General features: G+C 41.2%; 1 protein-coding gene across 14 annotated transcripts in view; it reads left to right on the top strand.

The window, feature by feature from the left end:
- Positions 1 to 651: 651 nt before the first annotated feature.
- The window catches only part of fbrsl1 (fibrosin-like 1), a 1047407-nt gene continuing 1033675 nt past the window's right edge, over positions 652 to 14383 (top strand). For 13 of the 14 annotated variants that reach the window (XM_068054624.1, XM_068054627.1, XM_068054628.1 and 10 more), the window contains exon 1: positions 931 to 1229. In XM_068054624.1, coding sequence (XP_067910725.1) covers positions 945 to 1229 — 285 coding nt within the window. In that variant the 5' untranslated portion in view covers positions 931 to 944. Of the gene's footprint in view, positions 738 to 930; positions 1230 to 14383 lie in introns of those variants that run through there. The other variant, XM_068054637.1, reaches the window with a different exon arrangement.

Here is a 14383-nt window from a genome sequence, read left to right on the forward strand (position 1 = left end):
ATCTCCCTCCCTCCCTCACCCCATCTCCCTCCCTCCCTCTCACCCCCATCTCCCTCCCTCCCTCTCACCCCCATCTCCCTCCCTCCCTCTCACCCCCATCTCCCTCCCTCCCTCTCACCCCCATCTCCCTCCCTCCCTCTCACCCCCTCCCTCTCACCCCCATCTCCCTCCCTCCCTCTCACCCCCATCTCCCTCCCTCCCTCTCACCCCCATCACCCTCCCTCTCACCCCCATCAACCTCCCTCCCTCTCACCCCCATCACCCTCCCTCTCACCCCATCAACCTCCCTCCCTCTCACCCCCATCAACCTCCCTCCCTCTCACCCCCATCAACCTCCCTCCCTCTCACCCCCATCAACCCCCCTCCCTCTCACCCCCATCAACCCCCCTCCCTCTCACCCCCATCAACCCCCCTCCCTCTCACCCCCATCACCCTCCCTCCCTCTCACCCCCATCAACCTCCCTCCCTCTCACCCCCATCAACCTCCCTCCCTCTCACCCCCATCAACCCCCCATCCCTCGAGTGCGGGCGGTTGATGTGGTTGGCGAGGGGGCGGGGTGGGTGTGTTAGCGCGCAGGCGCAGGAGGCAGAGCGAGAACAAACGCGGGGCGCGCCTGCGCGGCGGCGGTGGGCTGGAGTGCGCAGGTTCTTTGGGGCTGGAAAGCCTGAAAGCTGGCAAGTCCTGAATGATAAAAAAACAGCGTCCCGGAGCCGCTGACTCGAGGATTTCCATTGCAGTAAGCAAAGTTTTCACCGAGGCAGTTGCCTCCATGCTGGCTGCGGGCCTGCATTGTTTTCTGTTGTGAGGAGAAAAGAAAAGGTGGTTGGGGGGGGGGGAGTGATCCTTTCTTTTAATTTCTTTTCCCCCTCCTCTTTTTTTTCTTGAGGTAAATTTTTTTACCTCTAATTTTTTTTTTTGGGGGGGGGGGGGGGAAGAGAGGAATATGGAGGGCCCACGGTGTAGTGGGCTGAAGCAGAGCAGGCGATCCCGGTCTCAGAGGGACAGGGTGAGGAGACGGGAGGCTGCGAGCCGCAATGCCCGGCCCCACAGCCCTTCATCGGGTTCCGAGAGGGACGGGAACCCGAGTCCCGGCAAAACGGCGGCGATCCCGGCTTCATCCCGCTCTTACCGGCCCCCCCGACGCAAGAGAAGGGCATCCAGTTCCCAGGAAGAGGACATCATCGACGGGTTTGCGATCGCCAGCTTCACCACCCTGGAGGCTTTGGAGGTAAGAAAAGAGGAGACAAGACAGCCCTACCCACCGCTGCACCACTGGTGGCTTTAGATATCTCAGTTTTTCATATATATAATATATATGTATATATGAGTGTTGAATTGCTACCACTTGCTACTGACAGTCCAGGCAGTGCCAGTTTATCCATTGCCTGATCACTGGAAGCTCTCAGTGCGCAGATAAGGTAAGCTTTATTGTCACGTTGTTGCTGTCCTTGTATTTAAAAAAAAGAAATATTCTGCACTGTTTCCAAAACAGCTAGTTTTTTCAGCCAAAGCTATTTTTAACCTTTGAACCTTCCTTCAGTCCGACTTATTTTGCTTTATTTCTTAATCTCTGGTGTTTTAAGTATGTGGTTCCCCCTTTTTGAAATAGCCTAAGTTGATATTGAATTGGCCATGGATAAAATTCTAGGAAAGGTGCAAATGTTGGACTGGTAAATGTCAAGTGTTTATCTTCCACTTTTTTAAAAAATTGTGTTTGAAGACACTTCACCCCCCCCTTACCTGCCTGCTCACCCTGACCCCAATTCTGCTTAATGTGATCTCTAAGCATCACAGTTGTGGGCAAGAAATGCTCTGAAATCTGTGCATTAAAAAAGTGCCAACTTCCAGTGACATCACCATGAAGGTTCAAAGTTTAAAAAATGTATTTTGAAACTGATGTTGCCCGAGTAAAGCTATGAAGGAATACAGTTTTTGTTCTACTTTGGTTATGTGAACAATGTCAGTGTGTGATTCTGTGGTATTTTAGTACCTTTTTTGACTGCAAGAATGCTTTTTTTCATTTCCATTCTTGATCATGTCCATTTATCTTTGGGCACACTGCATTGCTACTAAGTTATTCAGTGTGATTTTGGATGTACTTGTTAGTACATTTTGTGCCGCCTGAATTTATATTTTAATTTGCTGTGGGGCTTGAGCTGTTGTAAATTCAAGCTGCAATCCTCCTTGTCAAAAAAATCGCCTCCGTCTACTGCTTTCCCCCCCAAAGAGTTTGCCTATAAAATGTTTAGTTCTTGTCTATTTTTAAAATAATTAGCTTCATTCATTTACTTCCACTAAGAAATATTAATTGTCTACACTTGCTCCACTCACCTCCATCCTTTAACTCGATCTGAGTTCTAGGTCTGTGAAATGCATACACAAGCTATTCATTTTATTGGCAACATTGACTATGCTGCAACAACTTTCATATATTTAAAGTTGTTGTGGGTAGGAATTATTTTTATGTTAGAAATGTTTTGGAGTTTTCAGTTCCTAACTTAGGGAAGTGGAATAATTTTGCAACAGCTGTGAGGAGTAGTAGATCAGAACGCAAATTCAGGATTCCCCAAACTGTTCAATAAACTTGGACTTGGTGTCCTGTATTAATGTCTGGAAAGGATGTATTTTAGTCAGTTGGATGACTGCTTCATTGTCTGTGACCTGGACAACAGCCATGTTTGTCAGCAGATTTTTACTTACCAAACTAGATTTGGAAAATATTTTTAAAACATGTTGCTTACAAAATCTTGCCAACGTTGTTAACCTTTATAAATGTATGCAGGTATAGTGGTAAAGTTTTGGAGTAGATTTTTAAAATTATGCTTTGGATGAAACAGGATTTCTGTATGAAAAAGTTTTTCCCTCTAAAATTGGACATGAAATGTGATGTAATTGTTCTATCGATAACAAGATTCACAGCAAAAAAACTACAGTGAAAGAATTTTCAAAATGGTGGTTAAACCAGGGGTATTTCAGTCTTTAGACAATGGCTGAGGAGGAAAATAAGGTTGGGAGAGATTTTCAGCAGAGAAAGTTCAGTGTAAATGAGGAAGTTATTTTCAGTCAGATGTGCTGTGGCACTTGGGAGCAAGACCATAATAGTAACTTTCATCTAGTGATTCAGTCAAGCAAGTACCAATTCCCGGTGTTGGCCTGGCTGTGTAGACATCAGGAGAATAGTCATTTTTGAAGTAAAACTATGATTCTGCAGTATTTGATTGAATTCATTCATTAGCTATTTTTGTACTGTGTCCTTGGCAAGATTGAGTATGTGCTTTTTTTGGTTGAAAGAAATAATCCAGGAGCATGTGCTGAAACAGCTCTTTAATGATGTTGGATTGCTATAAAGCTGTAGCTAATGGTGCCTGCTCTGTCAAATTTTGGAAGTATTTGGGGTCAAAACCAAAATTGAACAATGCACCAATCTTCCCAAAATCAGGTGCATTCTGATGACTGAAGTATATGGGCTTAAACTATTATTCCAAATTACTGTTGGTGTCATCTCAGTGATCTGCACATTATCAGAAATGGATCTACTGTCAATTTATGTGGGATAGTTAGCTACAGAAGTAGCGATTTGAAATTAAAACTTGTAAAATAGAAATTGATGTTTTAAATTAGTTCTGCTGTTGTGGATAGTTCCAAGTTTACTAATTATCTAAATGTGAAATAACTTTGCGAATAAGGCTTTGAATTAAATCTATTCTGTGTGGTACTTGGTTTTTTAAAATCCTGGTTTTAAAATATTAAATTGCTCATAAAGTAGATTCTTTAAACTGTTTTTTAGATGTCCAGATAAAATGCTTCCATATTTTGTTATGCTATTGTGACATTTTTGTTTTGAGATGCACTGCCTAGCAAGCAGTCTTTTACTGGCTGTATTTTGCAAATGTTGCATATGATCTGAGAATCCTGCATGCTCTATGTAGGAATTGCTGACTAGATACAGAACGTGTAAGAAAAAAAACTCCCATATATTGTTTGTGGGGGATTTTCAGGTGTACATTCCCCAATGACATCAATTAAAAATACTCTTGCGTTCATTTATTAATTTGACTGGGTTTTCACTTTGGCTTGTGTGATACTGCCTTTTTTGTTCAGTCTGAAACTGCTTATTTTTAAAAAATCTAATTTGACTCTGAATTGCTGCTGATGCAGTTGGTGTTGAGGTAATTGCAGTAAATCAGGCACTGTGATTGTAGAACACAGGAACAGGCGTAGACCATTCAGCCCTTCCATCCTTTTTGCCGTTCAGTGAGATTGTGGTGATCTGCATTCTAACTCCATTTACGTACCTTGTCTCCATATCCCTTAATATTCTTGGCTAGCAAAAATCTATTGGTCTTAGATTTTAAAATTATTAATTGAGCTAGGTTCTACTGCTTTTTTGTGGGAGAAGGTCCCATACCTCTGTTTACGTGAAGAATTGCTTGCAACTTCTCTTCCGAAATGAGTTGGCTCTTATTTTACGGTTATGTCCTCTTGTCCTAGACCCCTACAACTGAGAAAAGTTACGAAACTGTTAAATTTCTTATGACCTGCATGTACTGAAGGTAACATAAAATCATGAGACATGTATTAATTCCTTGTCCTTTCCAGCCTATTGCTGTTTTGTCACAATTTTCCAGACGTTTAAGTAAATTACAATTGAAGACATGACTACCCATAGATTTTTATTGGGTTCTATAAAATTGCATTGTCATTTTACATTTTCAATTAACTATGTGAAACTTTGTCAGATAAATGTTTTAATATGGTGCATTCCTAGGAGGTTTTCTGTGTGTATGTGGTTTACGCCTTAGTGGAATTTGAAAGAGTAAATACAAATGCTGTTAGCATAGCTCGAAGAACAAAGTGACATATTCTGAATTGGTAGTTTGAGTTGCTGTGATGGTAGCTGTGTATACATTTCATAATCAGTTGCAATAAATTTAAATAAGTTTGGTAAATGAAGAATGTAGCATTTTTATTCTTTGAACTGCTTCGACTAGGCAAAATGGATGTTTTAAAGTGATTTCCCTTAAATGGGCATAGCTGAGCTTTTTTTCCCTCTTCCTGAAGCAATTTAAAAATGAAACCTACACAAACCATCTTTTAGCAGTTCCAAGGCGAATTTATGTAATTTCTGCAAGATGGCATTTTAATGTTGGGTTCTCATTAAGTAATATGCTTGCTGCGAAGGAACGCTGAATCTTGATGGTTCTTGACTGCGCTTTGACTTCAAACTTGGGCAAAGTGTTAATTTATTAATTTGACTTGCATTTCCCTTTGGCTAGTGTGGTGGTGCATTTTTTTTGTGTTCAGTCAAACACGTTACTTTGACTTGGGTAACCACATGTTTCTAATACTTAACCTTATTGTTCCCAAAAAATATACTTTATTCATAACATTTGTAAAAATACATTACGTAACAGTTAAAATTTGACATTACATAAAGTGCCATACATATCAGTTTCTTTCACTACAGTACATAAAATGCCTCACTACACTTGCCTTTACAGGTTATATTTACAAATGTACATTTACATTTACATCGAACATTCTCAGATGCATACGGCCCGAGGCGTTTTATATAGGTTCCATTCCCTTGGTATACTATGGTGGGAGGGCCTTACACAGTGGCCTTTCTCCATGAGTCTTTGCGGTGGCTACCCCAAGCTTTAGCGCGTCCCTCAGCACATAGTCTTGGACCTCGGAATGTACCAGTCTGCAACTCTTGGTTGTCGACAACTCTTTGCACTGGAAGACCAGCAAGTTTCCGGCACAGCAAAATGTGCCTTTGACCAAGTTGATGGCCCTCCAGCAGCAGTTGACGTCTATCTCGGTGTGCGTCCCTGAGAACAGCCTGTGGAGAACAGAGTCCTGCATTACATAGCTGCTTGGGTTGAACCTTGACGAAAACACTGCATCTCTTTGCAGACCTGCTTTGCAAAGGCACATTCCCGAAGGAGGTGGACAACTGTCTCTTCGCCACTGCAGCTGCCAAGAGGGCAGTGTGCAGAGGCGGTGAGACTCTGCCTGCAGGAAGGATCTGACAGGGAGGGCCCTTCTCGCCACCAGCTAAGCTATGTGTTGTTGCTTGTTTGAAAGTTTTGCCGATGAGGCATTCTGCCAGGTGAGTTTGACAGTTTGCTCGGGCAACCATCCGACAGGATCCACCATCTCCTTTTTCTGCAGGGCCTTCAGGATGTTATGTGCTGGCCACTGCCTGATAACTTGTGGTCCAAGGTGTTTTTCTGTACAAACCATCTATTCTGGAGCGATTGACTATCTTGGCTTAAAGTAATTCTTTCCAGCAACTAGGTGGTAGCTGCTGATAGTCTGCATTACAGTACCGTGATGACCTTAACTAATTAGACCTGTTTTAGATTGATACTGCTGGCTAGTTACAAAAATGAACAAGTATTTCAGCTGACCATTCCACTAAGATGTGTATTTTTTTAAAAATAAAAATTAATAATATGGTCAGAGAGTGCACTTTTTCCTTAATTTACATGTCATGTAAACAAAAAGACCTGCACGGTCTGGAAAACTTGAATCAGGGAACATGTGGAACCTAAATCGTTGGCACCTTTTTAGTTTAATAGTACATACAGTAATAATTGAGTAAAAGTTGTAAAAATACCAAGCATTTAACTGTATAAATATGTGGTGCTGAATATTACTGTACCGGAAGATCTGTTTAGTCCTGTTTTAGTGTGGTGACACTAATTGTGCTTATAAAATATGGCATACTGTATGTATTTTTGTGAGTGGGTTCTGAGAGTTTGGATAATTTGAACTGTAACTCCTGTTAGCTATAACTGCCATGTACTAGACCTGTTTTTTGTTTATCATTACAATGTCTGAGAAGGATTTTCCTGTCTGACCCTATCACAAGTTCCTATTTAACAACAATACGTAGGTTTTTCTATTGCAAAGTCCTCCAGACAATGGCTTGGTCATTCAGTCATAGGAGAACATAGTAAAATTGAATGTGTTTGGAATGCAACCAGGCATGCAATTTATCATTCTTATCCTTAGGACTAAAGTATTTGAGTAAAATTATTTATATTACTAATTCATAAAGGTAAATGTTATGTAACTTTAGGGACCTCTGGAAATCAAATACAATATGTTTTAATCAAATTCCTTCCAAACAAATAATTGTATACGGGTTTTCAATTTTTCATACTGTAGCAGAAAAAACACTTTTTAACATGTATATTTCTGCCTTGTAAGTTTTTAAGCAAATTATGTACTGTGTAATTATTTGACAAGTATAGAAAAGGTATAATGTTACATGTGTATGTTTCATTACAGTCAGCAGTTCTGTGTTTTAAAACTGCAGAAGAACATGGCTGCCTTAATTGAGTGTAATATTGCCCTACAGGGCCAGGGATTAAAAACAGCCCTTGGGATTAGCACAGTAGGAGGGTGGGGAGAAAACTGCTGTGTTCCATTTTAGATTAGTTATGGATTAATGGAATGGTATTTTAAAATAGCCATTTCCTGGATTTTGTGTTCCTCTTTTTTGTGGGGGTGGGAAACGAATGGGTATCAATCACAATATTTTAATAAATCTACCCGAAGCGATCTTTGGTACTTGTGTGAAAGAGGGGTGAGGAGTAAGTGCAGAGTTTTAATTAAAAGATCTTTTTGAAGTGTGAAAAATTTCTGCAAGTGCTGCCAGCCATTTTTCTCATTTCAAGTTTTGTGAGGAATTTTCCAACATCGGAGACTGTCAAGTGCATATTCCTTTAGAATAAGATTTGGATTTTTTTGTATATTGTGGGTTCCAAATGTCAGAGCATTTAGATATTAAAATGGCATTTGAGGAATCCAAAATGTCTTTCTGGACAACTATCTGTGGTCATTACATTTAAAATAATCATGTGCGATACTTTGATTATTTAAAAAAATTAAAATCCTGCCATATTGAGTGGAGTACATTGAAGATACTGTTGGGCTGGTGTTTTTGATATTCAGAAAATGAATGAAATGGGAGCTGTGTTATGGTAGAGATGCATTAATAATGGACAGCAGGGTTGATCCTGATATAAGGTATTTTGAGCTGATTTTGTAACGATTTTGTGTTTCCATTCTTTGTATATCCTTTTGTATCATTTATCTTAATATAGTGTTTCTGTAACATAGTGGCATTGAAAAAAGTTTAAAGTATTCTATTAAGGCATACCATTAAATTGTGACAATACATCCGGTGGTATAACTTTAGCAAGGTACCTTTTTAGTGCTAGATTTTGATGTAACATATTGAGTTTGGGATTTCTAGTACTGACTATTTTAATGAACATTGGCAAGGAGCTTCCCATAACTTAGAAATAAAATTAGTATTTTACTATTGGATCCTCAAAATGGTTTGTAAAAATGACTAATGCCAGAGAATCATTAGGGCACAAAAGGTGGTCATTCGGCCCATCGAGTCCATGCCGCTCTCTGTAGAGCAATCCAATCAGTCCCATACTCCTGCTCTATCCCTGAGCCATATAAGTTTATTTCCCTCAAGTGCCCATCCTGTTAGCTAATTTCCACAGTAGGTATTTGTGAGATGATCTACAGCACGTCTGCATGGCATTAACTTTAGCACAGGTCTGTTGTAATTGTTGTTAAAATGCTCATTCTTTTTGAAGCTTGCAGTCTAGAATTAGGAACTGAGCTGATTTTCGTTGTCTGGCAACCATGGTCAGTCTGTCAGTGTAAAATTTGGTAGAACTGATCTTTCCAGTTTATTTTCTCTTTAAACCATCCACCAGTATGTCAGTGTAAATAAATGGATATTGTTTCAGTTTTTTCTGCAAATTTTTCATTGATTACAGAGCCTGCATTTTTGTGTAATTTGAGTAACAATTATTACAATTTAAATAAATATGCTTCCCTAGTTAATGGGATTAATTTTCCAAAGGGCTAGTTGGGAAGGGGTGGGGTGGGGGGAGGGAAGAGTTGATTCTAATACTATTCAATCCACTTGCTCACACGGTAGAAGAAGCATTGCATTTTGTTTTAGGCATTTCTTTGTTTCATGGTTAAACTTTGTTTCTTGTTACTGTCTCCTGAAAATATTTATCCTGTTGTTGGCAGTTGTCCCTCGATTCGTGGATGATGTCTACTCAAAATCGCGAGTTTCTGCTATGCATCTTCAGGTAACTGAACAGGTCGGTTCTCGACCCACAGATCTTTGGGCACATAGGGCAGGGTGTCCCACTAGGTAGTGGGATCTGGAGTGCAGGATTTGCTTTCTTTTCCTTCCTTCTCTGCCACCGCTGTGCCTCATCATTAAGGCATGATACAGCTTGATGGACAAGTTGCCGTTTTGAACGATTGGTTACATGCTCCTCCCAGTCATCAATGCCAATGCTGTCATGCTTCAAAGAGAGCTTCAGAGTGTCTTTGAAGCATTTTCTTTGTTCTCCCCCAGGAGCGCTGGCCATTTGAGAGTTGAGAAAACAGGACCTGGTGGGGGAGATGGTTGTCGGGCATCCGGACACAGTGTTCAGTCCATCGAAGTTGGTTTTGCAGGAGTTTTGCCTGAATGCTTGTGGAGCTGGCTTCAAGAAGGACACTAGTGTTTGTTCGATGGTCCTCCCATTGAATCCGGAGGATGTGGCGGAGACATTGCTGATGGAATTTCTCTAGCGCTCTTATGTGTCGCTGATACAGTCCAGGTCTCACTGCAGTACAGGAATGTGATGACAACAGCTGCTCTGTACACTAAGACTTTTGTTGACTTGTGGAGGTCTTCGTTGTCAAACACTCGCTGCGTTAGTTAGTAGAACGCTGAGCTGGTGCAACTGATCCAGTGTTGGATCTCCTCATCAATGGTGACCTTTTGAGAAAGGTGGCTGCCAAGGTATGGGAAGTGCTTAACATATTTCAAAGTCTCACCTTCAACATATATGGGAGGTGGAATATTTGGCTGACCAGGTTTGGGCTGATAAGAGTTTTGTTTTGACAACATTCAAGGACAGGTCAAGTGTGTTGTATGCAGAATTGAAGAGATCGTGAGTGGCTTGCAAATCTGGTGCAGAGTGGGTAACAATACTGCAGTCATCCACAAACTGTAGATCGTGTATGTCTGTGGTGGTCAGTTTAGTTTTGGCATGGAGGCGACTTGAGGTTAAAGAGTTTTCCATCCAGCAATATTTAATACTCACACCAGAGGGCAGCTGATCTTTCATGAGGTGAATAGCTACTGTCGGGTAGATTGTAAATAGTATGGGGGCTATCACACAGCCTTGCTTGACCCAGGTTCTGATTTTGAAGGTGTCTGTTTGAGATCTCACACTCAAGACAGTTGCAATCCTGTGATTGTTTGCAGAATACCCTTTGCATGCCTTTGAGGTGGTTGCTGTCTCCCTGCAGTTCACTTATTTGCAGTCCTGTCACAAGCGCATATGTGTTGTGGTTTCTTTTTTCCGTTTCATGGGATGTGGGTGTCGCTGGCAAGGCCAGCATTTGTTGCCCATCCCTAATTGCCCTTGAGAAGGAGGTGGTGAGCTGCTGCCTTGAACTGCTGCAGGGTAGGTACACCCATAGTGCTGTTAGGGAGGGAGTTCCAGGAATTTGATTCAGCGACAGTGAAGGAACGGTGATATATTTTCAAATCAGGATGGTGTGTGGCTTGGAAGGGAACTTGCAGATGGTGGTGTTCCCATTATTCTGCTGCCCTTGTCCTTCTAAGCGGAAGAGGTTATGGGTTTGGAAAGTGCTGTCGAAGGAGGCCTGATGAGTTGTTGCAGTGCATCATGTAGATGGCGCACTCTGCTGCCACTGTGTTGGTGGTGGAGGGAGTGAGTGGTGAAGGTGGTGGATGGGGTGCCGATCAAGCAGGGTGCTTTGTCCTGGATGGTGTCGAGTTTCTTGAGTGTTGGAGCTGCACCCCATCCAGGCATGTGGAGAGTATTCCACCACATATCTTGTGTATCTTTTACACAATCAGACTAGTATATGTATATGAACACAATTGGTGAAATTTTTATAGCCCATATCCTTTGCAAATATTTAAGTTTTTACTTTTTACCCACCTCCCCATTGCTCATGAATTTGGTCACTCAAGTTGGGTTTTGGTTCCATGTGTGCCAGTTGCGTTTTTATATGTTGCACAGGTGGGTCACCTAGTTGTGTGAGTATTGACTAGTTATTTGATTGAAGGGACATCACAAATGAGCACATTGTTGTCCATGCGAATGTGCTTTTTAAGTAGGGATCAGTGGATAGTGATCAGTAGCGGGATTGCTGGATGATATTCTCTGTTAGCCTGATGGTACACAGCCAATTTAGTATGGCTATGACTGTCCATTGCCCCCACCCCTTTGATTGAAAGCGATCTCTGTACCTAGTAAAATTTCACCTGGAATTGTTGTTTATCAAGCCCCCAGTTGAAACAGAGTTGTTAGATTTAGCAGCAGTTCCCAAAAATGTAGGTCTTTGCTTCCAGAGCAAGGTGAAAGGAACTGTTCACGTTGCTAAGTGTAGCTGATGACAGGAGAATGAGTTAGTTAATGCCACATGCACTTTTAAATGTGTCATGCCAACTTGCTTTGTTGAATGACAATTTTCTTTAAGCTACTGACTGGAGATCTGAATTTATATTTTGTTGAAGAAATTTAAGAGGAAACAGATGACTTTGCTGGCGGCTTCAAGGATAGTGAGGTGGAGGCGGAGTAGCTGCTCATCCCAGCAAGAACCAAGACCCAGGAAATTTAAGGGAACTACCTATTTTTGGCAAAAAAGAGAAACATTGCTACCATGTTTGAATCAGTGACTGTCATGTGACAAGCCCCTCCCCCTCTGTTGTATTAAGCTTGTGTTTCTCTACAGCAGCAAGGAGAAACTTCTGGACTCTGACACAAGCAGGCCCAAGTGGGGGTCTCCCTCTCCCCCTCTCCCCATTTCAGCTTGTAAGCTTTGAACTGTGCCTGTTGACTGACAACGTTTGCATACTTCGGCTACAATCAGAAACCCCATTGGAGGAAATCATCTGCATCGCTGTCTCCAAGAGACCCACTGAGCCAGTCATCTACCTCTTCAAACTAAAAGCCTCAGGACCACAGAATGCAGCTAGGAGCCAGCCAAATCACCAAACCCCATAGACTGTATACCCCATCTTTCTAGGGACTCCAACTCAACCAATCTACCTTTCCCCACTCTGTAACGTGTGTGTGAGTGAAAGTTGGCGCGTAGTTTATTATTTTCATTAGTTCAGTTTAGGTACAATAAAGTTAACCTCTTTCTTTGTTAAACTCAAGGAAACCTGTCCAATTGGTTCTTGTTATGATCATAGCAAGTAAGTAATCAAACCTACTGAATTGGCTAGTACATCCACTTTAAGAAAGAATTAAATCTGTTGTGGTCAAACAAGGAGAGGGAAAAGGGGGAAGCCCTTCGACTGCTCCTCACCTTGACTGTTACAAATGTAAAAGTGTTTTTAAGTAAAGGCAGACTTGCATTTATATAGTGCCTTTCATAACCACAGATCTTCCCAAAGTGCTTTACAGCCATAGAATACAGCCACTACTTTTTGTAGTGTAGTCACTGTTGTATTTTAGGAAACATAGCAGCCAATTTGCAGACAGGAAATTCCCACGAACAGCCATGTGATAATGAAGATGTAATCTATTTTAGTGATATTGATTAAGGGCTAAATATCGGTTAGGACACCAGGGATAATACCCCTGCTCTTCAAAATAGTGCCATGGGATTTTTTACGACAGCATAAGAGGGCAGATGAGGCCTTGGTTTAATGTCTCACCCGAAAGATGGCACCTTCGAAGTGCAGTACTGCGCTGAAGTGTCAGCCTTGATTTTTGTGGTCAGGTCCTGGAATGGGACTTGAACCCACAATCATGTGACTCCGAGACAAGAGTGCTACCAACTGAGCCACAGCAGACACTTCTATTTGTGAAATCTGCTTAAAAATCTTAGTTGTAAAAAAATGTGTTCAACAACCTTCTTTTAGGTTAAGAATCTTACTTTGTCATCAGGTTCTCAGATGCGGGCAACTAGATTGAACATGGATACTATATGGTTTTGACAATTTACGTTTAAAAGATCGTATAGATTGGTTGGTTGCAAAATGTGCTGTATTCACAAAATTTGGATGGTGCATACAACGTAAGTTTTTGAATGTTTCAGAGCTGAGTTTGTCTGGTTGTTTGTTGGTATGGCAACCAGATATGAGCTGTGAGCTTGTGCCAAACCGTTAAAGCACACAGTGTACTTACTAATGGGTGGCTGGAAGGGAGGAAGAAAACAGCTGTCATTGTAATTTTATATAACTTCACTATTTCTTTTGACAGTGATTTAACAACAGAGAAACAGGATCTCCTCACTCATCTCCTTGAGCCTGTTTTGCCATTCAATTAGATCATGGCTGATCTGTACCTCAGCTCCATTTACCTGCATTGGTTCCATATCCCTTGATACCCTTACCTAAAAAAAAATTAATCTCGGTCGTGAAGATTTCAGTTGACTCAGCATTCACAGCCTTTTGGGATAAAGAATTGCAGATTTCCGCTCCCCTTTGTGTGAGGAAGTGCTTCCTGGTTTCACTCCCAAATGGCCTAGCTGTAATTGTAAGATTATGCCCTCTTATTCTTGATTCCATCACCAGAGGAAATAGCTTTTTTAAATCATCCCTATCGAATCTCTTATAATTTTAAATAACTCAATTAGATCACCCCTCAAATGTGTAAGGAAATACAGGCCAAGTTTATGGTACCTGGCCTCACAATTTAACCCTTTAAGCTCTGTTAGAATTCCGGTGAATCTATGCTCTGCCCGTTCCAAGATTAGTATATATTTTGTGACGTTCAGTGCCTAAAACTGAATGTGGCACTCAGATGGGGTCTAATATTCTGTGAAGTGTCTGACAGGTTGATGAATTTGCAGTAATGCTGGAATATGCTGGGCATGTTCAACTGTTCGTGTTTGCACTCCCTGGTCATAAAAAAGACACCTGTAACTATAATTCTCGAGAGTTGACAGCCAAATTCTGTTGTCTTCATTGTACTATTTAGAAATAGTTATTAGTTTATGAAGTTGCAAAAGGCATGGCTATTTGTGTTCTAGAACTACCACTATTCGACTCTGGTCCAAGAATTATATTTACATGGCACTCTGCTGAACCATTTTAAGAGGTTCCCTCTCTGATATGTTATATGGATGGCCAACCGTTCTAAGCACAGGAGCTGAAAGAAAAGACTGCACGTCAACAAAGGATCATGTGTTTTAACTATAACCAACATTAAATTCTGGGGGGTGATGGGGGAGGGGTGCCAGTTGCTTAGTGCATGAAGTAGTTTTTTTTGTGAAAAACCTTGTTTGCTATAGAAACTAAAGTTTTATTTTACATGAATTTCAAATTCAACTTTAGAATGCTCCTCA

This window comes from Heterodontus francisci, chromosome 23, assembly GCF_036365525.1.
Source record: "Heterodontus francisci isolate sHetFra1 chromosome 23, sHetFra1.hap1, whole genome shotgun sequence".
NCBI lineage: Eukaryota > Metazoa > Chordata > Chondrichthyes > Heterodontiformes > Heterodontidae > Heterodontus > Heterodontus francisci.